Below are 24,482 nucleotides of genomic sequence, written 5' to 3' on the forward strand. Positions count from 1 at the left end.
AGTGGGCACACGCCGGAAACGGAAGCGCCGCGGCCCGGAAGGAACCCGCCATCTCGAGTGTGGCAAACCGCAGGCTTGCTACGGACGCCATCTTGAGTGCGTCAGAGACACCAAAGCTGGGCTAGGACGAAGAAGGGTTAAGGAGAAGGGCCTTGGAGTTGGAGCGGAGGCTTGACGGAGAGTGGAAGGGCGGCCCTTCGTCCGTGGGCCCTAGCACCGGCCTCCTGGCTCCTGCTGAACCCCACAGCCCGGGCCACCCCCTGCCCCGCCCCCGCGCAGCCAAGGCCCACATTGACCCTCTCGGACCGAGGAGCCCCAGGGCATAGTTTATGAGTCCAAGGTCAAGGAGTCAGTCCCGCAGGGCGTGGCCAGAGCTAGAAAAAGGGCCCCAGACCCAGTTCCGAATAGACCGGCTAAAAAGTGCAAGCCCCCAAGACCCTGGAGACCCGGGGACCCTGGGGCAGCAGCAGGTGCCACCAATAAACCAGGCAGGACACGGGAGCAGAGAGACCACCAGCCCCAGCCCACCCTGGGGCAGGTGGGAGGCCAGAGATCTGACTACCTCACCTGCCTCCCTCCCTGTGACCTCTAAACGCCCTGGAGCCCCCAAATTCTTCCTGGCCCCCCTTCTATAAAATAATCCCTTTCCCATCTTGTGCTTTGTAAACTTTGAAGTCCCACAGAAAAGAAGGTTGTTGGTTTTCATTAAAGTCCCCCCCCACACCCCAGTTCTGATGCTTGGAGGGATTGTATTAAACACACCTCTTGCTTTATGTACATTTGCACTGGAAATTTGACTTTAGTAAAGAATTCTGAAAGAAATGTGAAGAAGAATCTGTTTGACCTGTAGCTGCAAAGATTGTGGAGGGAGGGGAAGCATTGGAACCAGAGGTTAAAGCAAAAAGGTTTGTATTGGAACAGTTAGCAGAAACTGTAATTTCCAGTAATTTTCCCCTTGTTATTGAAAAAATGGATCCAATTGTTTCAAGATTTTTTTGGGGGGGGGGGCGGCGGCGGGGTTTGCAAGGCAATGGGTTTAAGTGACTTGCCCAAGATCACTCAGCTAAGTATTTAAGTGTCTGAAGTCAAATTTGAATTCAGGTCCTCCTGACTCCAGGGCTGGTGGGTGCTCTATCCACTACCTCCATACTTTGAGATTTTTAAAAGTTCAAAGATTGAGGATAATCTTGCTGGCTATCATCAAATATATGCAAGGAAAAAAGTGAGAACCTCTGTCCAAATATTTCTCCATAGTTTCATAAAAAGTTGCTCACGCAGCTCCCTGTCATAAAGGCAAGATTCAGTGGGTGAGGAAGGGACAACATACCATACACTTAAGTGTTAACTTGACTATGGTGATGACATACTTTATCATTAACTATGTCTTTCATTTCATAATTTTGCTTATTATATTGGTACTGCATTTAATATATTTTATTACATATTAATGATATTTTGTGTATGCCTTTGTTATATAGGCTAACTTGAAGACAAATTGGCATTGCATAAAATTCAATTCATGGGGGGTAGCTAGGTGGCATAGTAGATAAAGCACCGGCCCTGGAGTCAGGAGTACCTGGGTTCAAATCCAGTCTCAGACACTTAATAATTACCTAGCTGTGTGGCCTCGGGCAAGCCACTTAACCCCGTTTGCCTCGCAAAAACCTAAAAAAAAAAATTCAATTCATGTAGAGAACTGCCAAAGTAAGAAATGTCTTTCTTGGCTATATACTATGATCCTTGCCCCATATTTGCTGCCTGGTGTATCCAAGGAAGGAAAGAATGATGATTATTAAGGTATCTTATATTTTCCAAAATACTTTTCCACTAAAACCATAGAGCTAGAACTGGAAGGGACCTCAGAGAGCATGGAATGCAACCCCCCCCCTTTTTTTTAAGATGAGAAACAAAGGTCCATGTAATTTCACTTTAAAAACACAGAGTTGTTGGGTTACCAAAGTTCAAAGATTGTTTATGGTCAGTGCCTGGAACACTGCAAGCTTTTGTATAATGTTTGCTGAATTGTTAAGTTGAATTCGATGGGTGGGAAAAGACCCCAAGAGAAAGGAGTCCAGTAACAAGGTCCCCCAGCAGAGCTAGAACTAGAACTGAGGTCTGCTCATGCTCAAACACACTCTCTCCCTTTATTCCCCCATATCTACAGAGGGTTGTTAACAAGTCTACCTTGTTAACTGCCTAGCCTTTACTATCTTAATATTTACAATAATGAAACTTACATTTCTATATTACTTTTTTTTTTTTAGGTTTTTTGCGAGGCAAACGGGGTTAAGTGGCTTGCCCGAGGCCACACAGCTGGGCAATTTATTAAGTGTCTGAGGTTGGATTTGAACTCAGGTACTCCCGACTCCAGGGCTGGTGCTCTATCCACTGCACCACCTAGCTACCCTCTATATTACTTTTAAGACCTATAAGGCACTTTCTATAGAACATTCTCAAATTAGTAAAATTATTAATCATCTGGATGAGGAATGCTCACTAATGACTGAAGAGGAAACAGAGGCTCAGAGCTGTTATGTAATTAAAGGTCACAAAAACAGCAGATAGCAGAGCCAGTATTACAGCTTCTGACAAGTTACACTGCCTTTGGGTGGACACAGTGTGAACCCTGGAAAGGTTTAAGAAATTCCAGACTCATCTTCTCACACTGATCTGGCTGAACCAGGGGATTGTGTTGGAATACTGTTGGAATGAAGAGGTCCTGAGGCCATCCTAATGTAGAGACTTTTGGGGGTCTTTTATTTAAGAGATCCTGCCACTCATTAGTTCAGGTCACTCTTTTTCCTTCTCTTTAAAAATTCTCTTCTGTTCTACTGACCTAGTACTGGTCTGGAGCTTACTCTTAGATCTATCTGATCACCTGCTCTTTCTTGCCCCCAGGTCACTGCTCCTCTTACATGAGTAAGTTGGGGTTTTTTTAAATCAAGTTGTTCCCTCATAATTTACTGTAAATTATTGTAATTTATCCTGGCACAAAGGTTGAATTTCTCCATCCCCACCCTAAGGCTGAATTCTCAGAGGCAGTATGGTAAGGTAGAGTGCTGCCTTTGGATTCAGAAGACCTAGCTAGACACAAATCCTGAACCTTGGACAAATCAGTTTCCTCATTTTTAAAATGGGTAAATTGGATTCAGGGTACTTCCAATATTAAATCTTAAGACTGGACTACCACATTGAACCCTATAACACAGGTCAACACATCCTGCTACTGTCTTGTCTGGGACTGAGCTCAGAAGTTTGATTCCCAACATTAGGTTCTGACAAGCCTCCAAGGGACCATGTGTCAACCTAGTGGAACAGGTATGTCTGGCACTGGGCCTCTTTTCTTCTTCCTATTTACTGGATGTAGGGATCATTTCCTTCTGCCTGTTTTCCCAGTGCCTACCAAACAGTAGACAAGGAATAGATATTGATTAGTTGATTCCTGCGGGCTCAGCCCAGAACTTGAGGAAAGGGATTATAGCTGTTGCCAGAAGGGGTCTCTCATGGCAGTTGAATCTGTTTCATTCCCCTCCCAGACTTTATCTTTCTGACACAGCCTGCCTGTTTTTCCTTTTCTAGTTCCCCAGTCCCCCCACTCAACCAGACCAAGCCGTTTGGGTTTCAAAACCTCAGCAGTTTGTGGAAGACCACAGGGCCCATCTGCCCCTATCCCCCCAAGTAGAAAGACTTCTTGCATAATGGTGGAAGAGCCACATAGAGTGGGAGGGGGATAGAAGAGGATTCTGTGGTCAGCCCCTCTGGCAAGCATCTGGTCTCTGAAGAAGGAGCCAAGACACAAAAACAGTACATCAAAAATTAGGGAGGGGGGCTTTAATTAGAGATAAAAGTGACCCCTAAATCAAAAGTATTGAGAGTGTACTTGCTCAAATAAGGACTGTTTTAGGTCACCTCTAAACTCATCTGTGAGAGCGGCGAAGCCAACTTTGATAGGAGGAAATCAAACTCCAGAGGGTGGGGAATTGCCCTTAGGTCACCAGGCTCTAAGTACACCTGGGCCTGAATTAGGTGGGTCCTAGAAAAAGAGAGGGGATTCTCAGGCCAGACAAGTTGGCTTAGAATCTCACCTCTCCCACTTTCTGGGTGGTGGTCTTGCTGCTTTCTAAGTTTCCCTATATGAAAAACGAGGTTCCTTCCTGTTGAGCCGAGGTGCTGTCACTCTAAATCCCCACGTCTTTGCCCCCTCGGCTCTGCCCGGTCCTGCAGCCACATGTAACAAGCTCTCCCCACTTTCCAGTGGACTCTTCGTGCTAGGTCTCCCCAGTCAACCTTCTGGGGTTTAGTCCCGGTTAGGCCTGAGGCCGGCTAAACGGCAGGCCCAGGGACCCGCTGGGTCTGGCCCCAGCCCTGCCACGGTGGTCCCGCGCGGCCGGGCCGGGGAAGCGGGGTTCCCGGGGCTTCCCTCCGGCTGGGGGGGCAGGGGCAGGAGCCGGGACAGGAAAGGCCCGCGGCCGGGAGGGCTGAGGGGCGCAGCATTCCGGGAACCTGGGAGGGGGCCGGCAATGGCCCGCTCCTCTTCCGGGTACCCCACCTCGGCCTTTAGCAACGCGGTGGCTAAGGAGGCTCGGCCGGAGAGGGAAGATTTGGGGGGAGGGCCTGGCCAGCCGCTCACGTGACGGGAGCCGGGTCCGGGCGCTTCCCTCCCCCTTCTGGAGCAGCTGTGGGCGTCCCCCAAAACGCGTGGTCATTCCTCATTGGCCCGTGGCTGCAGCCAATAGAAAGCGGCCATCTGGGAACCCAGCGTTCCGAGGCGCAGCCTAAAGTGCTACGCCGGCTCGGGGCCAATCGGGAGGGGCCTTGCGGCCGCCGGGGCCAATGGGCGGGCTCAGGGGGCGGGCCCAGGGCCGGGCGGCGTTGGTTTGAGGGGGGCCGGGTATAAAGGCGGTCGGTGGTCGGCGGCCGCCGTCCCGACTGCAGACCCGGAGTGTGGCTGTGTCCTGCGGCTGCTGCGTCCGGCCCGCTCCCCGCCGCCCCTGCCCGGCCCTTCCCGTCATGCTGCCGCTCCTGCTGCTGGGCCTGCCGGGCCTGCTGGGCCTGGCCGGAGCCGCCGAGCCCGCGGTCTATTTCAAGGAGCAGTTCCTCGACGGAGGTAACGGGGGGCGCCGGCCTGCGGCCCCGCCCCGTGCGGGGCGCCCCGGGCCCCGCCGAGCCCGTCCCGGCCGGCCCAGCCGGGTGGGGGGGACGTTGGAGGGGCCGCGCGCCCCCGCCCCCGCCGCTGTCACGGGGGGGAGGGGACGTGGGAGGCTTCGCGGCCCCCCCAGGCGCCGCATCCCCGCCCCTCCCCGTGGGGTGGCTCCCGCCCTCCCCGGGGACCCATTTTCCTCCATTAGCCCGGAGGATGGCCCACACGGGGTCCCCCGGGCCTTCCCTGCCCTCCTGCCGCCACCTGCCTGTGCCCAGCCTGCTGTGGGGGGGGTAGGAGGGACCCCGGGGCCCGACCAAAGCCCGGCCTAGAGCCTCGCACCCCTCCTTTGCTTCTGCCTGATCCGGCTGGGCCGGTGGGAACTTGGGGGTGGGGGGCGGGGTCGGTTCCCGGAGAGTTAAAAGATGCCCTTATGAAGGGTCCTGATCCCAGGCACCGGGCAGATGGCTTTATCCCAGAGCCTTGGCACCAGAAGCATCCAAGGGGGCATTTCAGCCCCAAATCGTTGCCTCGTTGACCTTGTGTAAGCCCTTTCCCCATTCACAAAAGGAAGGAACTCTGCCTAGAGAGCCTTTGGAGACTTCTATCCATTTATGACCCTCCGGGGACCTGGTTAATCTCATCTAGCTGTAGGTGATTTTTGGAGTCTGGAAAGAGCAGAGTCAAGCCCCCTTGGGAATGTTCAACTCCCTGAAGCTTCCTGGGGAAGGACAGTCAGGAGTAGCAAGATGGGCACAGAGTCTTCTCTCCAGTTGCACTTCCCCAGTGTTGGGGGACATAAGGACACTAACCTCCTTCTCTCCTCAGACGGCTGGGAGGATCGTTGGGTGGAATCCAAGCACAAGAATGACTACGGCAAGTTTAAGCTCTCCTCTGGGAAGTTTTATGGTGATGAAGAGAAGGACAAAGGTAAGGAGCTGCCTCTGCAGACCAGTTCCTCTTCTTCTGCTCATGCTAGCAATTTCCTCATCTTTCAAGTGAGAGGGTCAGGTTTAAATCTGTTAAGATCCTTACCAACTCTGAAAGTTCCTCTGATTCTTTTGAAGCTGGGCCCATCTAAGTGGGTAGGAGTCAGGATTGGATCTGGGACAGAAGACTGGTTGTGCCTGGTTGCTGGCTAGGTCGAAGGGAGACTAGTGAGCAGTGGGACAGGAGACCCCTTACTTACCTGGGGCAACTTTTTCACCTTGCTTGTAGGGCTGCAGACAAGTCAGGATGCCCGGTTCTATGCCCTGTCGACACGGATGGAGCCCTTCAGCAACAAGGGTCAGACGCTGGTGATACAGTTCACTGTGAAACATGAGCAGAACATTGACTGTGGTGGTGGTTATGTGAAACTGTTCCCTGCCAGCCTGGACCAAGCCAGTATGCATGGAGACTCCGAGTATAACATCATGTTTGGTAAGTGTTCATAGGGCTATTCCCTCTTCCTTCTAGTATTCTGGATAGTTCCTTACATGAGAAGCTGAGGTTGGCCATCTCATCAGTGTGAAAATGAGGATTGAAGAAGGAAAGTGACTGGACCCCAGGATTCTTCCCTCCCACTTTACCATTAAGAGTGATTTGGGGGAGCTTTGCATTCTCTGATCGGTTCCCCTCTTTTCCCCCTCTTCAGGCCCCGACATCTGTGGCCCAGGGACCAAGAAGGTTCATGTTATCTTTAATTACAAAGGCAAGAACATGCTGATTAATAAGGATATTCGCTGCAAGGTAAGCTACCTAACAAACAGGCAAAAGGAAGGGGTCAAGTCCTGTGGGGACTTAACATCATAACTACTGTGTTCCCACTGCTCATAGGATGATGAGTTCACCCATCTGTACACCTTGATTGTTCGGCCAGACAACACATATGAGGTGAAGATAGACAATGTTCAAGTAGAATCAGGCTCAATGGAAGATGACTGGGACTTCCTGCCACCCAAGAAAATCAAGGATCCTGAGGCCAAGAAGCCTGAGGACTGGGATGAGCGAGCCAAGATTGATGACCCCACAGACACAAAGCCAGACGTAGGTTGCTTGCAGTTGGAAACTCTTCCTTGCTAATCCTTGTCCATTGATCCCTTCCCATTCCCTTCTTTCCATATCCCTGAGGTCAACTGGGAGAAAAAGTGTTTCTAAAGCTCTGATGACATCTTATTGACCCCCAAGGACTGGGAGAAACCTGAACACATTCCTGACCCTGATGCTCAGAAGCCTGAGGATTGGGATGAAGAGATGGATGGAGAGTGGGAGCCACCAGTGATTCAGAACCCTGAGTACAAGGTGAGGCTGGGAAGGTGCTTGATGGGGTCCAGGAGTGGGGGGGGGGACTGTGGGAAGAATGGCAACTCAAGCCTGACCCTTTCCGTTTTCCCCCAATCTCCTCTATAGGGTGAATGGAAGCCCCGGCAGATTGATAACCCTGATTACAAGGGCAAATGGCTGCATCCTGAGATTGACAATCCTGAATACACCCCTGACCCTAATCTTTATGCATATGACAGCTTTGGTGTGTTGGGCCTGGATTTGTGGCAGGTGAGGTCACTGAAGCTAGGAACTGCTTTGCCTTCTGCTGGTCCCGAAGTGGGAAGCTTTGGCCTCACCTATCTGACCTGTTTCTCTGTTTATAGGTGAAATCTGGTACCATCTTTGATAACTTCCTTGTCACCAATGATGAATCCTTTGCAGAAGAGTTTGGTGAAGAGACCTGGGGAGCCACAAAGGTAATTCCTTCTTTAGAGCATGGATGCAGTGCATAGGTCATCTCCATCTGGACAGAAGGTTGGGGACTCCTAGGAGGTGTCTTTCTCCTAGAGGTGGGCTGGCTCATCACTATTTTCAAATACTTTATATTTTCAAATACTTTTTATTGGGGAAGGGAGGGGGGCAAGTACAGGGCTCTGAGGTAGAGGTGTGTCCATCTCATAGGAAGCTGAGAAGAAGATGAAGGAACAGCAGGATGAGGCAGAGCGGCAGCGTGAAGAAGAGGAGGAAAAAAAACTGAAAGAGGAAGAAGAGGCTGGAGATGACAAAGATGATGAGGACAGAGATGATGATGACAAAGAGGATGAAGAGGAGGATGATAAGGAGGATGAGGAAGAAGAGGATGGTGCCCAGCCCAAGGATGAGCTGTAGGGGGCTACTGCCTACCTGGCCAGGGCCAGGACTCAGGCTGGGAGCACCCCGGGGGCCAGGCCGGGAGCCAACTAATGTCTCTATGAGACTGGAGAACTGTTTCCAATGGGTGGGATTGTTTGTTTGGGGTTGGGTGTGTTTTTTTTTTGTTTTTGTTGTTTTTTAAACTGGTGTCTGTCTTCATTCACTCTCCCTCAGGTCCCTCTGCCCCCATCAGCCTCTTGAGGATGGCAGATAGTGTAGGGCACCCTTTAGCCATGGGCTTGGGGGGCATAGGGATCCAGGGCATCGCAATGCATGGATGCTCAGCTTCCCTGTTGACTACCCAGGGATAGAGACTCTGATCCTAAGCTGCCCCCTTTCCCCAACTGGCCTCAACTCCTGGCTCCTCCGTTCCCCCCCCCCCCATCCTTAGGAGCCAGACAGAAGGGGAGGGGTCTGTCAGCCTGGCCCTGCCCTTAGGTATCCCGTAGCACTGAGGGGAGTGAGGGTTTGGCCAATAAGCGCCTAAGCCAAATTCTGCTCCCTTTTTTCCCTCTGCCAGGGCTGAGGGCAGGAGTGGGCGGGGTAGAGCCCCTGTTGGTGGGGAGGTGGGGGGGTGTCAGTTCTTGCTTGGTCACATTGAGAATGTAAGAACAAAAGAAATTTCTATTAAATTAAGTTTTGTGTCTCTCTCATGTGTTTGATTTCTTGGAGAAAGGGCAGGGTTAAACTTCCTAGTTCTCTCAATAGCTGCCCAGCTCCTGGGGAGGGCTGGGGAGATGGAATGGGAGTTGGGAGTGGAACAGATAGATGTTGGGGTTGTGTTCCTCTATAGCTTTGGCCAGAGAAGATGGAACGCATTTCCTTCTTTCTGTGCCTGTGGTGGGTTTCCTTTCCCCACTTAGTGGTAGGACTCAGTTCTGAACACCTGGAGAGACTTGGGTCTGTGTCCTCTCCAGGAGCCCAAAGACTGGATTTTGAAGTTTTTGGGGAGGACCTATTAAAAGTATAAGATTAACTGATAACATTTTCTTTACAAACTAACCTCTTTTACTTTTTTTTGATACTTTCAAATTATTTAAATCGGTATTACTAGGTACCACTTCTCAACACAAAACTTAACTTTCTCTGGTAACATCAAGGGAAAAATTGATATAATAGCAATGCCTGAAAATGTATATTCATTTTGCTTCATAGTATGTCCATTCTTCCGAGGGAGGCCTGCTCCCAAGTTTAGTCAGGATGTAAATTCTGACTGTGCTGTTCTGTATTATTTGTGTACAAGTTTCTAGGGTTTGATTTTTTTCTGAGGCATGCATAATTAGTCCATTAAGTTCAAATATTGCAGTGTATAAGCATCCCCAAAAGTGGGTACCTACTTCATTTCTAGTTTTGTCACAATGTGCTTTCTTTTTTAAATATACGTGGGTTTGGTTTTTTTTGACCACTTAGTGGGGTAGGTAGAGGAGCATCTCTGTGATTGCTTTGTCAGAAGGTACATATACAGTTTACATGACTTGGAATAATTTTTTCTTGCCAGAATGATGGGATAAGAAGGACTGTTGTGTAGCTTGTGTTGTGATCAGAATGATTTTTTTTTTTTGCAAGGCAATGGGGTTAAGTGACTTGCCCAAGACCACATAGCTAGGTAATTATTGTCTGAGGCCGGATTTGAACTCGGGTACTCCTGACTCCAAGGCCATTGCTCTATCCACTGCGCCACCTAGCCGCCCCCAATCAGACTGAATTTGAGAGCGCCTTTGTAACTTTATGTCACTGAGGCCCAGCATGAACTGCCTCAAAGTGGAACAATATTCAGGCCAAGTCGCTGGATGAGGGTCCTAAGGAGGGTGTGGTGTTGAGAACTTGGTTCTGGCCTTGGGTTTTAGGGATTAGTAGGCCTCAAACTGGTCAGCTTGCCAGTAAATCCCATTGAGGAAGGAGCATTGGAGACTAAACCAAGTCCAGTCAAAGTTGATGTGACATAAGGTCTCCAAAGGAGAGTATGGAAATTATAATAGTGAACATTTATATAATGCTGTGCTAAGTGATTTACAATGATCTTATTGGATCCTCACAACAACCTTGAGGTGGGACCCATTTTTCCTCAATTTATGGTTGGGATCACTGGCACTGGACAGTCCCAGATGGTACTTGAACTTGGATCTTCCTGATTCCACATCCAACTCTGGATCCACTGTGCCACCTTGATGCCTGAAGAAGTATCACACTGTAGGAAAGGTATGCAAGCTGGACAACATCCAGAAGAGATCCACAAACAGGATTCTGAGGATCCTCAAGACTACATAAAAACTGGGGAAGAAACTGGCCATTGAACTTGAGTAAGGAATATATTGCCTTCAAGAAGCAGCTGGAGAGTTGTCTTGGAAAAGACCTTATTAAACCTGGCCCCTGGGTCCAGAACCAAGATCCCTGGATGGATAGATGTTACTCCCTAACAAAGAGGATGTCCAAAAGCTATGGAGGGTTTTTCTTCATTAGGTGATGTCATTATAGGGATTTCTACATAGGGAGAGCTGAGATGGCCTCTGTTATTGTTGTATCATTTGGGGTCCCAGGGATGAGAAGTATCATCAAAATTAACCAAGAAGCCCACCAATAAGGATTCCAAGTCCCCTAACTCCATAGTCATTGTCCTTTTGGCTACAATACAATTATCTAACCTATTGTTAATTATATCCTCCCTGAAGTCAGGAGCCAGCTAGGTGATATAGTGACCTTTGAGACAGGAGGACAGGAATTTGAACCCAGCCTCAGCCATTCAACACTTACTAGCTGTGTGACTTTGGGCAAATTACATAACCATGATTGCCTCATCCAGGACCATCTCCAGTCATCCTGATTCATATATGGCCATTGGACTCAGATAGTTCCGGAAGAGAAAATGAGGCTGATTACTTAGCACAGCCCCCTTCACTCAAAACCAATTTAGGTGCTTGTCATAGCATCATCTCCCTGATGGCATGATCTTCAAGAAAGAAGCACAAACAGCCTCCTAAGTCAGGAACTCTGATTTGTACGTTTGAGAAAGTGAATAGTGGTAACAGCTGATGAGCTCTATCAAACTATTTCTCTATAGTCTGACTTCCCCTTCCTATACTTTCTAGAACAAAGTGTACCTGACTTCCCCTTCCTATACTTTCTAGAACAAAGTGTACCTCCTTGGCCACAAATCCCCTGTCTATTGTCTCCTCTTAATAGAATCTAGCAGGACTGTTTTTGGATCCCCAGAGATTAGTTCAATACTTGGCCCATGATAAATGTTCTATTAATGCTTTTTCTTTCATTGTTTCATTAGTACATTTACTCAAATGAATTTAGCAAGCTTGTGGGTGAGGAAGAGATGAATTAGGATGAAATCTGACAAATATTTATTAAGGCCACAAGTTGGACAGCGGATGGAATGCTCCATCTGAAATTAGGAAGACTTATCTTTCTGAGTTCAGCTTTGACCTCAGACACTAGCCGTGTGACCCTGAACTAGTCACTTTACTCTGTTTGCTTCAAGCTTCCTCATCTGTAAAATGAGCTGAAGAAGAAAATGACAAACCACTCTAGTATCTTTGCCAAAAAAAACTTCAAATGAGGTCAAAAAGAGGACAAGACTATACCAACTCAACAACAACATCAGCATACTCTTCTCAATGCTAGAAACTCAAAAATCTTATATTCTATTGGGGATACATGTTCATTTATAAGCAGGGATATGCTGCAGCTATTGAGTCAACTTAAAAACAATTTTTTTTTCTAATTTTATTTATTTAAGGCAATGGGGGTTAAGTGACTTGCCCAAAGTCACACAGTCAGGTAATTATTAAGTGTCTGAGGTAGGATTTGAACTCAAGTCCTCCTGACTCCAGGATCAGCTAATTTTGTTAATTTTTTGAGTCAATTGTTAAATTTTCTGAGTGCATTTTAAAGTTCCTTGAAAACTAGCAAACTTGATCTATTTATAGTCTAGAGCAGATGTATCAAACACTAAATCAAACACTAACCACAGTTGTAGGCTGTACCAGATTAAAATATAATTGGGAAATACTTTGAAAAATAAATAAAAATACAACAAAACATAGATGACAGTAATATATAGTTTTCTAAGTCCCTGTGACCTGCAGGAATTTCCTATGTAGTTCAGTGACCATCATTTCTACTGTTCTCTACTTAAGAAAGTGACAAGGAAAATGTTAATTAAACTTAAAAATGCATTGTGCTACATTATTTTTTTGCCAAGTATGTTAAAAATTTAGCAGCACATCCCTGGATAAGTATAAGAAATTTCTAGAGAGAAAACTAACAACTGGAGGGGACAAGAAAGACCTCCCAAGGAAATGGCACAACTGAGCTTTGAAGGAAACTGGGGCTTCTACCAGCTGGAGGTGTGGTGTGATAATCCATTACATTTTTTTCCCCAACTAAATTTTTTGATATTAAGGCTTCCATGGAATTCAACAAACACCAAGTACAATATGCTGAGCTAGGCTCTGGATAGACAAAAATCTAAAGGCCTCAACTGAGCAGGGAGAGAGCTAACAAAGTGTACAGTCACCTGAAGTCATGTTGACAGTTCAGGCTCTTAAGTCATTATGTGGGGAATCAAATTTGTGGAGATTTGAACCAGCAACCCTCTTCATGCAAACATTTTTGTGGCCCCCTGTGACCTAGGGATGAAAATTCTTGATATTTCCAAACATCAGAAAAGGACATGGTTTAACCATAGAAATGATATTGGATTAACAGGCTGCACCCAGGACCTGTCCATCCAACTTTCAGGTGTGTAGTCTCTCTAGAAGGATGTGAACTCCTAGGGAGCAAGGAGAATTTTGATTTTCTGTTTAGTCTCTAGGGCTTTGCAGAACAGCCAACTGATAAGTGCTTCATTCATTCATTCATAGATGGATGATCCAAAGTAAATGGTTTTCCTGAAATTGGAATTTTTTTTTTTTTAGGTTTTTGCAAGGCAACGGGGTTAAGTGGCTTGCCTAAGGCCGCACAGCTAGCTAATTATTAGGTGTTTGAGGCCGCATTTGAACTCAGGTCCTCCAGACTCCAGGGTCGGTGCTCTATCCGCTGCGCCACCTAGCCGCCCCTGAAATTGGAATTTTCTTGGAGCTCTTCAGAGCGCGGGCTTTGCAGGGAGTGCCCTGAGGGAGGTAGGGGATGGAACATTCGAGAGCCTAGCTTCGCCCATCCCTCCAAGGCCTCACAGGTGAGGCTGAAAAGTGGCAGCACTAGGTTTGAATACCTGTTCTTCCGTTTGCTACCCTTCTGGCCTTGGCCGAGTCACTGAGACACCTGTGGGCCTCGATTTTCTCATCTGTAAAGAAAGAAGCGGTTGGTTGTGACGTGCCCGGGAGAGCCGGGGCTGTCACACCAGGTTCTCCCGCAGCCATTTTGTGACACCGTGACGCCACCCAAAACAATGACGTCATCGCACCGAAGCCTCTAGTGCGCAAGCTCCGCGGGACGGGTGCGGGGAGGAGTGGGGGGGTGCTGCTCCTGCGACAGCCTTCGGGTGAGTCTCCAGTACGCATGGCCGGGAAAGAGGGTTCTTTTTTTTTTCCGTTCGTCGACCCCCCCGGGTCACGTGATCGGGGTCGCCGCGCTCGCGCCCGTCCCTTCCCTCGGCTCGCCGCGCGGCGCGCATGACCGGGAAGCAGTTCCCGGCGTGGCTCAGGGCGCTAAGATGGCGGCGGCGTGAGTTGCATGTTCCCGTGTGTCTGCTGCCCCGGGGCCGCCGCGTCGGACGGAGCGAGGGACGGACCGGACGGACGGAGCCCGCCGCCGCCGCCCGGGCCCAGCGATGGCCGTCACCGTCACCCTGAAGACGCTGCAGCAGCAAACCTTTAAGATCCGCATGGAGCCGGGGGAGACGGTGAGGCCGGGGCCGGGGACAGCGGCCGGGACGGGGCAGGATAGCCGGGGCCGGCTCGCCTTCGCCCCCGCCCCTCCCCGCGCTCCTCCTCCGGGCCTCTGCGGCCCGGCTTCTGCCCGCTTCTCCGTCCCTCCCCCAGGATCCCCTGCCTTCAGCGGTCCCCCCTCCCCGTGTCTTCCAGGGCCCCGGGGCGGGCAGGGAGCCCCCCGGAGCTGCCTTGTGGGCCGGGGGAGGCCCTGGCAGCCCGGGCGATGCGGGTGACGACAGCAGCAGTTTGCGTTCCGAGAGTGAGCGGAGGCTTCCCCCATCCAGGCCTGCAGAGGGGTTATGGGGGAGACGAGTGTCCCCCGAAGTAAAGGAGGCATGGGGGGGGGTCGGGAGAGCTGGCAGCTCCGCCACGGTGGGCACCTGCTTCCCTCGTAGCGGCGTCTCTGGGCCGAGGCAGGGAAGGGATTATCCCTCCTTTGACAGACCCCGGTGGACTAAACGGCTCCTAAGGTCCCTTCTAAATCCCCTGATCTCTAAATCCTCTGCTTATATGAAAGATAAGGAAATTGAAGGCCTGCTAAAAAGACCTGCTTAGGTTCACAGTGAGGGAGAGCCGAAATGAGGAATCAAAGCTTCGGACTGATAGCCTGGGCTACGTTTGGAGTCAGCATCCTTTCTCCTTTGGTCCCCAAAGTCCTCCAGAGCCCTGTCTATATTCTATTCCCTGGTCTTCTTGGACAAATCCTTTCCTGATTTTGAATTTCTGTTTCCTTATCTATAACAGGATGGGGTTGGATTATTTTTTCTAAGGGTCTTTCCTAACCAAAATTCAATGATCTCCTTCTCAGGTGAAGGTGCTTAAGGAGAAGATTGAGGCAGAGAAGGGTCGTGATGCCTTCCCTGTGTCTGGACAGAAGCTTATCTATGCAGGAAAGATCCTCAGTGATGATGTCCCCATCAGAGACTATAAAATTGATGAGAAAAACTTTGTGGTCGTTATGGTGACTAAGGTAAGAACTAGCATGATTCTGGAGTAATGGAAAGGAGGCTAGAAGACATTTCAACTACAGGGTGTCAACAACTGTGCCCTAGATAGATTAGGTCTGGCCAGGGTGGAGTCTGGCCCAGCTATGTCAGGGGCTGATAAAAACCAGGCTCTAACATACATTTTCTTTGGTCCTCCCAGGCCAAAGCTGGGCTTACCACTTCTTCACCTCCAGAGCCCTCTGCCCCTGCTGCTGCCAATACCCTGGAGCCCTCTACACCTGCCCCACCAGCTCCTAGCATTGTTGCAATGCCCCTACCCCCACCAGCCCCCAGTGAGGAGAAGAAGTCCACAGAGGAGTCAGCTTCTGGGACACCTCCAGAGGCTGGGCTTGGGTAAGGCTTCTGAGGGGGGATGGGGGCTTTTCATGCTTTTCCAGGCTCTCTGTACTAGAAAGGGACCTCAGGGCAACAATTCCAATTCCTTCATTTATAAACAAAGGTAGCTGTGACCTAAATGGTTAAATGATTTATCCCTTCTGTCATTCCTGATCACCTGTCATCCAGTTTCTGCTTTAAGACTTCCAATAATAGGAACTAACTTCTGAGGCAACCCATTTCATTCTCGGACATCTCCAATTTTTTAGAAGTATTTTCTTAAATTGAGCCAAAATTTGCCTCTCTGCAACTTGGACCCATTCCACTCAATGTTCAATTCTCCAAGGTTCTGCTTTGTATAGTGTGAACTTGCATGGTTACTTAAAAGTTCCCTGGACTCAGTTTCTCATAATGAGAGTTGACTAGATGGCTTCCAAAGTCCCTGCTAGCTTGCATTAAATGATTCTATGATTCAGGTTTTACTTTGGAACCCAGCAGAATAACTAATCAAAGTCTCACATATATGAGACTGCTCCCATGCCTCCCTGAGTTTGATGTCTTCTGTCTCCCCTCCCAGAGAGACCCAGGTGAGAGGGAGGTGAGCAGCACTGTGAGGAGCCCGAACCCAGAGGGCACAGGATCTCAGGCCAGCTGAGTCCAACCTGTTTCTAATCAAGAATCCTTTCTAACAACACCTCCAACCTGTGGTTGTCCAGCTTCTACTGAAGACTCCGAGTGAGGGAGAGTTCACCGTGTCTCATGCTACTTTGGGACAGCTCTCCTTGTTAGGAAGCTTTTTTTATTTTTTCCTGTTTCTTAGCAACTCCCCATTGCTCTTATTTCTGTCCTTAGGTCAAAGCAGAAGCAGTCTTCCTCATGGTAGCCCTTCAGATCCTACAAGCTCCAGATAGTCTCTGGTCTACCCTAAATTTCCTGTTCCTTCAGTTGATCCTCATGGGGTCCATTCTGCCATCCTCTTACCATTCTGCTCTCCTGTAGTGCCTAGAACTGAAGATTGTGCCCCTCAAGTGATTTATCAGGGAAGACTAGAGCAGAACTTTCATTTTCCTTGCTTTGAACAGTGTCACTCATTCCCTTTGGATCGATCTCTTTCCTTTTTGGTCACTTTGTCACATTGCAGAATTGTATTGATTATCATCCAGATTATCACCATGGGCACTGTGCTTTCTAACCAGCAGAATTTTGAACCCACCGTACAATTTAACATTAATTACTATTAAACTTGACCTTATTCAATTTGGTCCTCACTTCTAGTCAAGATCTTTTTAGATTCTGATGCTATCATCCAGCATTTTAGTTCATTCTCTCCCAATTGGCATCGTCCACAAATTTGACAAGCTTGCCTTCAGTGGTTTCATCCAAGTCATTGATAAAAATGTTTCTATCGACTCTACAGCTCTCTTCCCTCTTCAGGGAGCAGCGGGCAGGAGGATGACGCAGCCTCTACACTAGGTGGGTGGCCGGGTGGTGGGCCGTATCTCTGGTCCGGCACCAGAAAAAGGGCCTTGGGGCAGGGGGTGGGTAAAAGGAGGGAAGGGGGCTGGAAACAGCCCCAAGTCACCCCAGAACCTTCCTTCTCTATCCCTCCCTTCAGTGACAGGCTCTGAGTACGAGACAATGTTGACAGAAATCATGTCCATGGGTTATGAGCGTGAGCGTGTGGTGGCTGCCTTGAGGGCCAGTTATAACAACCCCCATCGGGCTGTAGAGTACTTGCTGACGGTGAGCTGGCTCCCAGGCACCTCCCTGGGCTTTTCCCCTAACCTGTCCTGGAAATAGAGGAGATGGGGCTTCAATTTGACTTTGAAGGAAAAGCAAGCAGCCCTGACTTGTGGAAACAACATTGGGTTTGATTCCCACCCTGCTAATCTTTGCTTGCCTATATGACCCTGACACTCATTTTCTCCATTTGTGACAGGAAGAGTTTCTAAGGTCCTTTTCAGTTTTAGTTTGGAAATAATGGATCTTTCCTGAGTTTCCCTTTTCCCCCACATTATGGTAATCATGAATGTCTAGACTGTGCTGTCTTGTCCCAGCTCCTTGATCTGTGTGTGTGTGTGTGTGTGTGTGTGTGTGTGTGTGTGTGTGTGTGTGTGTGTGTGTGTTTGTATCTATATCTATGTATATATATATATATATATATGCATGCATTTCCTCTGCTCCTTTTCTGGCAGAGAGTGGGTACGTGGGAAAGAGGGCCCAGCTTACTCTATAGAGTAGAATGGACATTTTATACCCACTTTGGCCTTACAGGGGATCCCAGGGAGTCCAGAACCTGAGAGTGGCCCTGTACAGGAGAGCCAAGCCCCTGAACAACCTGCCCCAGAGGGAGGTAAGTAGTGGGCACCAAGCCAGGAAGGAGAAGCCTACTTGCCCAGGGCTAAAGAGAGAAACCTTTATCTGCCTTGACAGGTGAGAACCCCCTGGAATTCCTCCGTGACCAGCCTCAGTTCCAGAACATGCGACAAGTGATTCAGCAGAACCCGGCCTTGTTGCCAGCCCTGCTGCAGCAGCTAGGCCAGGAGAACCCTCAATTACTGCAGGTGAGCTGAGGGTCTCTGGTTTGAGCTGGGCCTTCTGATTGCTGTCAAGGGCAAGCTGGTGACTTTCCCTATCAGTGACCTGGCTTCTTGCATTTTGGTCCTCAGCAAATCAGCAGGCACCAGGAACAGTTCATCCAGATGCTGAATGAGCCCACAGGGGAGTTGGCAGACATGTCTGATGTGGAAGGGGAGGTTGGGGCCATTGGTGAGGAATCCCCTCAGATGAACTACATCCAGGTCACACCACAGGAAAAAGAAGCCATAGAGAGGGTAAGGGGCCAGCAAGGGTGGGAAGGGAGCCCAAGAGCTGAACTTGAATCCTTGCTCCAACACTTAGTCCTGGGTGACCATGGGCAAGTCACAGCACCTCACCTCTCTGGATCTCCCATGGGGGTTGGACTGGCTGGTAATGCCCTTCCATGAGTCCCTGTGCCTTTCACTCATCCTCTTTTGGTTCATCTCCTGCAGTTGAAGGCCCTGGGGTTTCCTGAGAGCCTGGTAATCCAGGCCTACTTTGCTTGTGAGAAGAATGAGAACCTGGCAGCAAATTTTCTCCTGAGTCAGAACTTTGATGACGAGTGATGCAGAGAGGAGGGAAACTGAGCTCATCCCCACCTATACCCCCCCACTGCCGGCAAAAAAGTTTTATAGAAGAAAACAAATATATATATATATATATGCATATATATATATATATTCATGTTTATTTAAGTGGGTAAAAAAAGCATAAAAAGACTACCCGAGTGCCCTTTTAACTCTCTTCTCCCCCAAGGAAGTTGGGGGCCATATGCAGCTGAGATAAGGCTGTCCTCCTTGACCCAGCATTCCCCCCATTTCTGAGTGTGCATGTGTGTGAGAGCGTGTGTGTGTGTGTGTGTAGAGAGAGAGAGAGAGAGAGAGAGAGTGAGTGAGTGAGCGAGCGAGCTGGAGCTGGCGGCCTGGCCAGGGGATTTGGAGACAGATGGGCCCCTCCTGGCCTGTGGCCCAGCTTGCTGCTGAGACAGATGGAGCCTTGGCCCCAGCTCCCAGCAAGCAGGTCTCTCCTCCCTCCCTCCCCTGAAACTGCTGATGTCCCCACCCCCTCCTAGGGGGAGTCTGAGGTGGCCCAGCTCCACCCCTTCTGCCCCCTTTCTGACTTGGGGTAGGGTTGGGGCTGGGAGGAACTTGATCTTCCCTTGGAATGAAACTGTCTAAATTCTTTCATCTGGCCTTTTTTTTGAGGAAAGTCAGATGAAGGATAGCTAGGGCTAATTGCTTATCACCAGCCTAAACGCTGAGAAGGAAGAATTCGGGGTGTTGGGATTAGAGTAGGAAACTTGTAAGAAGGCAGCTAGGGCTAGGTTCAGCCCCCTCTGCTCCTTGCTATGCCTGGTGAAGAGCAGGGGGGATATCTGAATCTATTGCTTTGCTCTACAGAACTGCATCATATAGTAGGGCTGGAGGGTCAGGGCAGGATCTCTGAATAGGGTTCACTAGAGAGAATGTGCAGAAACCAAACCTATAGTCAGGCTGTCCTGACTCCTTCCCTCTTGCCCCCCCCCCCCCATGTGTCTCTAATAAAGGTTTTGAAGTGAATAAAGTTTTAGAAACAAGCTAGGGGCAGCTGGTTTAGTTCCTGTGTTCTGTCTTGGGAGGTTGTGTAGTAACTAGACCTTTTTCCACCAAGAGATGTTAATGTATTTGGTATGAAGGCTCTTGAGCCATGGGGAAGCATAAACACCTTCTCTTTGGGCCTGGGAAGGGTGGGGTGCTCCTTACCAGGCTAAACTGGACCTTCACTGGCTCAGCTGCTCAGGCTTGGCCTTGCTCAGAGTCAGCTGCTTTGGTGAGCTTTGCAGAGCCAAACCCTGTGATGCTCTGGCCCTGGAGGGAGCCCTCCCTCCTCCCCGCCCCTCAGCCCCCCAAGCTAGGAGAAATACTGGATGGGTGAAGCCCTCCCTCCAACACACATACTGCTGTCTGTTTTGGCTACTTTCCCCCTTGGTAATTGGCTAATTACCGGAGATTAATGTTGGTAAACAGAAGCCTTCTCCCCCTCCACCATCTGCTCCTCCATTATTTCCCCATCGTCTCCCCCTGCCCCTTCCCCCCAGTGGTTGGCAAAGCTGAGAGCCCCCCTGTGTGGGCAGGGAGCCAGTAACTGAGAAATGGGTTGGGGGGAAATGGGACAGGACCTTGGGATTCCCCTTCCTGTAGACAGTGACCTCAGGTACTGGCAGGGATCAAGTTGTCCTGCCTGGGTTGTAAGGCTTAGAGCTGAAAGGAACTTTAAAGATCATTTAGTTCAAACCCTCATTTTATAGGTGAAGAAAGAGGGACTTGTTCAAGACACAGATTCAAACCAACTCCAAACACACACTAGGTGGGTTATTTCCAGCTCCTGGAGCAGAGAAAGAGAAGGTTGGACACATAACACATGGGCACTAAACTTTATTGGATGGGGGTTCAGCCTGCTTGCCTGAGCTTCCCTGCTCCAGGTCACAATGCCCCTCCAGCCTGGGGCCCTTAGAGACCTCTGCTGCTGTCTGCAGAGAGGCCATTCTTGCTGCCTCCTTCTGCTGCTTCTTCTGCTGTTTGAGGCGCTTGCGTTCCTGCTTCTCCAGTTCCTGGAGCAGCTCCTGGAAGCGGGAGCTTCTCGGGTCCACATCATAGCCGAGCTGCTCCTGTGCCTGTGCCTGTAGCCGAGCCCTTCGGGCCTTTTCTGCCTGTGTCTTCTCCCAGCGTTCCCGTTGTTGCTGCCTCCAAGCCATGATCATTTGTGGCATCTGGGCCATTTTGGCCGCAATGAGCTGCTCCCTGGAGGGCAGGGAAGTAGGGTGAGTGAGGACTGGTAGAGCTATTTCAGGGCTCTGGGCCTGTTTCCTCTTGTGGGTCCCTTGGTAAACCCCTGTGCTTTTCAGAATGGTGAGGGCCCCCACAAGGTTCCAGACACTGGAACTGATAGCTCCCATGGCTCTGATGTTTCATGACTTTGAAATCCCTTCCCTCACGTGAGTGCTGTGGAGGACTTCATGGCTGAGGAAACAGGCTCAAAGAGGTCCCACAGCTAAGGTCAGAGTTGGGATGCAAACCCATATTTTCTGGCTCCACATCAACTACAAAGAAGCACAGGGGGTAGAGCTGGGAGGGATCATAGAAGTCTGCTAGGACAGGCCCTCGATTTTAGGGAACAGTAATTGAGGCCCAGAGGAATTAAGTAATTTGTTCAAGGTTCCATAAGGAAATGGCAGAGGTAAATTGGAAGCCATCCTCTGACAAATCTATCACCTGTATCATACTGCCTCTAATTTCATCAGACCTTAAGTTACACAGGGCTGGGCACTGAATTTATTCACTGTTTCCTGGGGTACTGCCTTGGACCAGGAGGATGGCAGAAGAAAATGAGGATACTGATGGTGAGCAACCTCTTCTTACCTCCTGTCCCTCAGGCACTACCTTCACTTACATTTCACATGATGAGCTGGTCCTCAAACTTCTCAGGTGACTGTCCCTTCCCATCTCCTCCAGGAGTCTCTATATCATCCTGGCTCTATCACTGACCTTTGATCTCTACTCTCCAAATGTGCCCCTATCTCTGCCATCCTCAGAAAATTCTCTTAATCCTTCCACCCCTGATAAACTATTATCCTATATCTCTTCTGGCCTTTGTGGCCAAACTTTATGGGAAGGCCATCTATAATAAAGGCCTCCACCTTCTCCATCCATTTCTGACCCCAGAAATCTACCAAAATGAATGATTTCAACCACCGAATCCCAACAGCCTTTTCTTAATCTTCATTTGCCCTGATGTGACCTGACCTCTCCTTTGTTTCCTGTGCTGGATTCTCCACCAAGTTAAGTCTAGTGACCTCTCTTCTCCCTCTATACTACCACCTTGCTTGGTGATCTCATCAGTTCTCATGGATTTAATTATCATCTCTAGAATGATGATTAGCAAATTTACCTAAAAGCAATAGTTACAACCTCTCTGCTGACCTCTAATCTCATGTTCAAAATACCTTTCCCAAACAACAAGATATCTTAAATTCAATATGTCCAAAACAGGAGTTCATTCTCTTCACTTCGAAGTCTTCCCCACCCTCCTAATTTCCCTGTTCCTATAGGGGGCCCCACCAGTCCCTCAGGACCCCAGGCCTGGTCCTCCAATCTTCATTATTGAACCACTACAATAACTGTGGTGGGTCTGCCTATCTCAAGTCTCTCCCCATTCCAATCTAGGCTCCCTCCATTCAGAAAACTAAAGTGATTTTCCCCAAACTTGGGTCTGATCCTGTCTTGCCTGACCTTAACAAACTTCCTAATGTTTTCAAGATCAAATACAAAACCTGCTGTTAGGCCTTCAAAGGCCTTCCTAATCTAGCCCCCTCCTACCTTTCCCATGTTTTTCATTTCTTGCTTTGATCCACTCTTTGTTCTGGAATACTCTCTCTGCTCATTGCTTCCACTTGACTTCCTTCAAGTCCCAAATAAAATTCCATCTTCAATAGAAATCGTCTTTCCTAGTCCCTTTTGATTCCAGTAACTCCACATTATTATTCCCAACATATTGACCTGCATGTAGGTTGTCTGTTTAGAGCTGCTCCACCTGATGCTGAGCCTGGAGGCAGACACTACCTCGGTTTTTTTTTTTCTATCCCCAGCATTGGGACAGGAAGCACTTAAAATGATTATTGACTGGAGAGGGAGTGGGGAGATTGCAGCTCCATTTCCCTGCTTCTACAGTGACCTCCAAGGACCATCCAGTTCTTGATTTGAATTAACAGTCTGCCGGAGCTGGAAGTTATTTAAATTAAAGATCATCTTATCCCTCATTTTGCAGATAAGGAAACAGGAACAAGGAACATTTATAATTGTTCAATCATTTCAGTCATGCCTGACATTTTGTAATCCCAGTTGGAGTTTTCTTGGCAAGAATACTAGTGGTTGTCATTTCCTTTTCCAGCTCATTTTACAAATGAGGAAACTGAGGTAAAGTAGGTGTCTGAGGCCTCTTTTGAACTCAAGTCTTCCTAACTCCCAGGTCAGTGTGCCATTTACTAACCTGCTACAATCAAGGCTTTCTGGTGAGCCCTGGGGATTCAAAACCAAATGATTTAAGATTTACAGGCTAGAGAGAGAAAAGAAATTGGACAAAGAGAAGAAAATTATAATGGAGAGAAAATACTAACAATGGGGTCTCAGAAAGACCACCCGGGAAAGTTACCTGATCTCCCACTGTGAGCCACCCAGGAAAGTCCGGGCCTTCCACTGTGGTCAGCTCTGCCCTGCAGGCCTCCTGCCACTGGAGCAGCTCCAGGCTCCAGAGGATGCCTACACTTCCCCAGCCCTAGCCCTGCAACGCCTTCCCTTCCTCTCAGAACCTTTTCACCCCTACTCGCTCTTTTAAAACAAACAAAATACACCACAGCAGCAGCAACAACAAAATACCTAGAAAGGAGTGACTGGGTCGGCGGTCAATTTGTAACTTGAACCCATGTCTTCTGCCTCCAAATCCAGTATTCAGTGTCTCATTTTGCAAAATAGCTCAATGAAACTGAGTTGTGTTAGATGATACACCCTGTGCTTCTCACGACTATTCTGGGAGGGGCCGTTATTTTCACCCATTTTACAGATGGGGAAATTGAAGCAAAACAGAGGCCATGTGCCTCGCCCAGGGTCACACCTCGGCTAGATCTGCGCTCCCCGCAGGTCGGGCACCACCGGGCCGCCTCCGGAGAAGTAAGGCAGGTGCCGAAGGCGCCTCCGGCGGCTCTGGGCGCTCCGCGGGGGCAGGCCTCGTGGCCCCGGGGCCAGGGACCGTGCCTGGGGGCCTCTAGGCCGGGGCTGACCCGGCTCCAGCCGACTCCCGAGAGAAGCCGCCTGCCCCGTCCCTCCCGCCCTCAGCGAGCGGCGGGGCGTCTACGCCGCGGGGCTGGGAGCTCCGGGGAGGGAAGGGCTCGCCCCACGTCCCCCGGGGCCCCGCACCCACCTCTCGCGGCGCTCCCGCTCCCGGGCCTCGGCGCGGGCCCGCAGCGCCTCCTGCATGGCCTGCAGGCTCGGCTGCCACTCGCGCTCCTCGGCTTCCAGCTCCCGGAGCCGCGGGGCCGTGGGCCACAGCGAGCCCGGGGCCACCCCGGACGCGGCCCCGAACCGCCCGAACTGCTTGGCGGCGAAGCGGGCCTGCAGCTGCCAGCGCGGGGTCAGCGGGTCCTCCGGGTCCGGCCTGAAGGGGCCGGGAGGGCGGAGCGGGACCGGCCGGGCCCGGTAGGCGCGGGGGGCCGGGGCGCCCGGGGGCGCCCGCAGCCTCAGCACGCCGCAGGCCCGCAGCACGGGCGCCGCCATCTTGGCCGCCGGCCGGGGTCCCGGCAGACCGGTTCCGGGTGTCCGCGGCGCTGCCTGCGTCAGAGCGTGAGCACGCGGGAGGGCGGGGCGCGCCGGG

At 50.0% G+C, this 24,482-nt stretch overlaps 3 protein-coding genes across 3 annotated transcripts; 2 read left to right on the forward strand and 1 right to left on the reverse strand.

The window, feature by feature from the left end:
- Positions 1–4,891: 4,891 nt before the first annotated feature.
- CALR (calreticulin) lies at positions 4,892–8,947 on the forward strand. Its single transcript, XM_074203524.1, has 9 exons — positions 4,892–5,107; positions 5,969–6,070; positions 6,359–6,562; positions 6,777–6,871; positions 6,959–7,168; positions 7,310–7,423; positions 7,532–7,675; positions 7,771–7,863; positions 8,069–8,947. The coding sequence occupies exons 1-9, from the start codon at positions 5,011–5,013 to the stop codon at positions 8,273–8,275; spliced, it is 1,266 nt and encodes a 421-aa protein (XP_074059625.1). The 5' UTR covers positions 4,892–5,010; the 3' UTR covers positions 8,276–8,947.
- A 4,990-nt stretch (positions 8,948–13,937) lies between these two features.
- On the forward strand, positions 13,938–19,672 carry RAD23A (RAD23 homolog A, nucleotide excision repair protein). The gene is made up of 9 exons (XM_074203525.1): positions 13,938–14,150; positions 14,987–15,148; positions 15,325–15,518; positions 16,918–16,973; positions 17,116–17,243; positions 17,775–17,853; positions 17,934–18,064; positions 18,170–18,334; positions 18,533–19,672. Exons 1-9 carry the CDS (start codon positions 14,079–14,081, stop codon positions 18,644–18,646), a joined length of 1,101 nt encoding a protein of 366 aa, XP_074059626.1. The 5' UTR covers positions 13,938–14,078; the 3' UTR covers positions 18,647–19,672.
- A 720-nt stretch (positions 19,673–20,392) lies between these two features.
- On the reverse strand, positions 20,393–24,400 carry GADD45GIP1 (GADD45G interacting protein 1). The gene is made up of 2 exons (XM_074203526.1): positions 24,033–24,400; positions 20,393–20,860 (listed from the first exon to the last, which is right to left on the reverse strand). The coding sequence occupies exons 1-2, from the start codon at positions 24,383–24,385 to the stop codon at positions 20,488–20,490; spliced, it is 726 nt and encodes a 241-aa protein (XP_074059627.1). The 5' UTR covers positions 24,386–24,400; the 3' UTR covers positions 20,393–20,487.
- Between the last annotated feature and the right edge of the window lie 82 nt (positions 24,401–24,482).

Source organism: Macrotis lagotis, chromosome X (genome assembly GCF_037893015.1).
Source record: "Macrotis lagotis isolate mMagLag1 chromosome X, bilby.v1.9.chrom.fasta, whole genome shotgun sequence".
Taxonomy (NCBI): domain Eukaryota; kingdom Metazoa; phylum Chordata; class Mammalia; order Peramelemorphia; family Peramelidae; genus Macrotis; species Macrotis lagotis.

Coding starts and splice junctions, on each gene's coding strand:
- CALR (XM_074203524.1), top strand. CDS start 5,011: ATGCTGCCGCTCCTGCTGCTGGGCCTGCCGGGCCTGCTGGGCCTGGCC. Junction 6,563..6,776: donor CGAGTATAACATCATGTTTG/GTAAGTGTTCAT, acceptor CCCCCTCTTCAG/GCCCCGACATCTGTGGCCCA. Junction 7,676..7,770: donor TGGGCCTGGATTTGTGGCAG/GTGAGGTCACTG, acceptor CTCTGTTTATAG/GTGAAATCTGGTACCATCTT.
- RAD23A (XM_074203525.1), top strand. CDS start 14,079: ATGGCCGTCACCGTCACCCTGAAGACGCTGCAGCAGCAAACCTTTAAG. Junction 15,519..16,917: donor CCTCCAGAGGCTGGGCTTGG/GTAAGGCTTCTG, acceptor TCGACTCTACAG/CTCTCTTCCCTCTTCAGGGA. Junction 17,854..17,933: donor ACAACCTGCCCCAGAGGGAG/GTAAGTAGTGGG, acceptor CTGCCTTGACAG/GTGAGAACCCCCTGGAATTC.
- GADD45GIP1 (XM_074203526.1), bottom strand. CDS start 24,385: ATGGCGGCGCCCGTGCTGCGGGCCTGCGGCGTGCTGAGGCTGCGGGCG. Junction 20,861..24,032: donor GAGCGGGAGCGCCGCGAGAG/GTGGGTGCGGGG, acceptor CCTGCCCTCCAG/GGAGCAGCTCATTGCGGCCA.